The 2,639-nt window shown below is 50.0% G+C and overlaps 1 protein-coding gene and 1 non-coding gene across 2 annotated transcripts in view; both read right to left on the reverse strand.

The window, feature by feature from the left end:
- Positions 1 to 1,501, reverse strand: part of MTERF4 (mitochondrial transcription termination factor 4) — a 5,319-nt gene extending 3,818 nt beyond the window's left edge. The window contains exon 1 of the mRNA XM_012810390.2: positions 1,266 to 1,501. Coding sequence (XP_012665844.1) covers positions 1,266 to 1,286 — 21 coding nt within the window. The 5' untranslated portion in view covers positions 1,287 to 1,501. The remainder of the gene's footprint in view (positions 1 to 1,265) is intronic.
- Positions 612 to 715, reverse strand: LOC111727955. The gene has a single exon (XR_002775376.1). It is a non-coding gene; the product is annotated as a small nucleolar RNA U13 (small nucleolar RNA).
- Positions 1,502 to 2,639: the final 1,138 nt, after the last annotated feature.

The following is a 2,639-nucleotide window of genomic DNA, read 5'->3' on the forward strand; positions in this document are numbered from 1 at the left end:
TGTTGTTGTAGTTGTTGTTGTTTAGCAGGCCGGGCTGGGTTTGAACCCACCAGCCCTAGCACACGCAGCCGGTGCCTTAACTGCTAAGCTACAGGCGCCAAGCCACACCAGAAGATTTTTGAGCTAGGATATTTAGTATGTTGGTTCCACACAAACAGAACAGTTTTTATAGGCAATTTGCTAAATCATACCTAAACTGTAAAAGCCTACTGAAAGTTCACTGAGAACAGGCTCCGTCAAGGGCATAGAGGATCAGAGTCAAACAGGTGCAGTATCAGCTTTTATGGCTCTAACACCAAGGACAGGGAAAAACTATTTCTAGGTCACCTGGTAATGTGTGGTCCTCAGATTAGTCTCCAGAAAAAGCTGGATCACAGACTGGTCTCCAGACTCATGTACATAAATTCATTCCACAAGAATCTTATCAGATATACAGCTGACTCTTGAACAACACAGGTTTGAATTACTGGGGTCCACTTACATGCAGATTTCCTTCTGCCTCTGCTACCCAGGGAACAACACAAACCCCTCCTCGACTGCCTCCTTGTTAGCCTGAAGACCTTTATGATGACCCACATACATTTAATAAGTAACAAATCCTTTTTTTTTCATGTCAGATGGGTAATGTGCCGACATCGTAACAAGAGTTGTGGGAGGCACATCTCACACCTGCTCATGAAAACCCAATCATCACTCTTATCAACTACAAAAGGATCAAGTAACAAATTTATATAATTTTTTTTCATACACAGACTCACAGGCAAGATCCTTATGACTCTCTTAATAACATTATCTTTCTCTAGCTTACTTTGCTGTAATAATACAGTCCATTTTACATAGAACATTGAAAACGAGTTAAACAGACGGTTTATGTTACCAGTAAACCTTCCACTCAACAGCAGGTTATCAGTAAAGTTTCGGGGGAGTCAAAGTTTTGTGGACTTTCAGTTGGGTTGTTCAAGGGTCAACCGTAATTAGTCTATCAGCCAATTCGTGTACAGAATTCCTGTTGCCTCAAAAATCTTCGGTGGTTCAGGCCAATGTTTCACAAATGAAACACAGATCCGCGAGCCCGCCGCAGCGGCACCGACTGCTCCCTCCGCAGGCAGCGCCCGGAACCTCGGCCCGCGCTGCCCTCAACCTGGCAGAGCCCCCGGCCCGCGCGCACAGACCTCCTTAGAAAACGCCTGTGCCGTCAACACCCCGGCGGCAGAGACTCCTCCACATCCCGACCCGCGAGGAGCCCAGCACCCAGCGCCACATACCTGACGGAAGAACGCAGCCATCGCGCTGAGACCACAGCAGTTCCGGCGCCGGAAGCAGCTGCCCTCGCCGACACGCCACTTCCGGCGCCCACCCCGCCCTCCCCACGCCCAGTGGCTGCGCACAGCGCGTTCCGCCGCCCACCCCGTGGGACGGCACCCGGCCGGAAGACTAGCGCGCGGCCTGAGCTCCGTAGCAGCTGCGCCGTCCGCCCCGAGAGTAGCCGGGTTCCACACCTGCTAAGGATGAGTTTAAAATCCCTCTTGACAGGCAGAATGCAACTGTAACCTTGGTTCCAAGAGGCCGTTTCCTGTGGTGCAGGTCACTCTACGGTCGAGACCCCTTCCTGAAAACAGGTCCAGTTCCGGAGAGAGACGCTTATTCCGCATGGTCGCTGGTCGCACGCACGCTTGGCTTCACCGTTTTTAAAGGACACGACCCAAGTAATCAAATATAGGAGCTGTGGCACATTTCTTTGTCAGCAAAAGCCCGCCCCTCTGGAGGTCTCCTTTCCTCTTTGGACGAAATACAGTGAAGTTTCTGCCGAAGGTGTGTTTACCCTGCCATTTCACCTCTCAGCCTGCTTGGGTCCAGAGCCGGATGATAGAATAACATTACTGACCTGCCCTGGAAGGATCCAGTACATGTCCCTCCCAGGAAATAGTGAATGGGCCAATCTCTGCCTCTCTGACCCTTTCCCACCCACCATCTGCCTAGGTAGACTGACCTGCCCAGGAAGTACCAAGTGTATGTCCCTCTGACCCTTTAAAATCCCCAACCAGGCTCGACGCTTGTAGGTCAGCGGCTAGGGCGCCGGCCACGTGCACTGAAGCTGGCGGGTTCGAACCTGGCCAGGCCTGCCAAACAACGACAACTACAACACCAACCAAAAAAAATAGCCGGGCGTTGTGGCAGGCGCCTGTAGTCCTAGCTACTAGGGAGGCTAAGGCAAGAGAATCGCTTAAACCCAAAGTTTGAGGTTGCTGTGAGCTGTGACACCACGTACTCTACCGAAGGCTACATAGTGAGACTCTGTCTCTAAATAAATAAATAAAAATAAAATCCCCATCCCTATGCCCACATGTAGATTTCTTCCCGGTCAGGAATTTCAGAACCATCACCACCACCACCACCCGCTACCTCACCCCCAGCACCCAGGTGAAATAAAAGCCACTTTGATCACACAAAACAGGACTCTGTTTTCCTTTCATCTTGGCGCCTGGGAATAATCTTTCATCTTTGGGTCTGAACCTCTCACCAGGTATCTTTCAAAAAGGGATAGTTAGTTATGCAGAAAAAAAAGCTGTGCTTTCTCAGCTGCCTAATTTCACCACTTCTAAGACATCTCATTTTATATTCTTTCTGAAATGGGATAA

The sequence above is a fragment of the Otolemur garnettii genome, unplaced genomic scaffold (assembly GCF_000181295.1).
Source record: "Otolemur garnettii isolate 467f Iridium unplaced genomic scaffold, OtoGar3 scaffold00133, whole genome shotgun sequence".
NCBI lineage: Eukaryota > Metazoa > Chordata > Mammalia > Primates > Galagidae > Otolemur > Otolemur garnettii.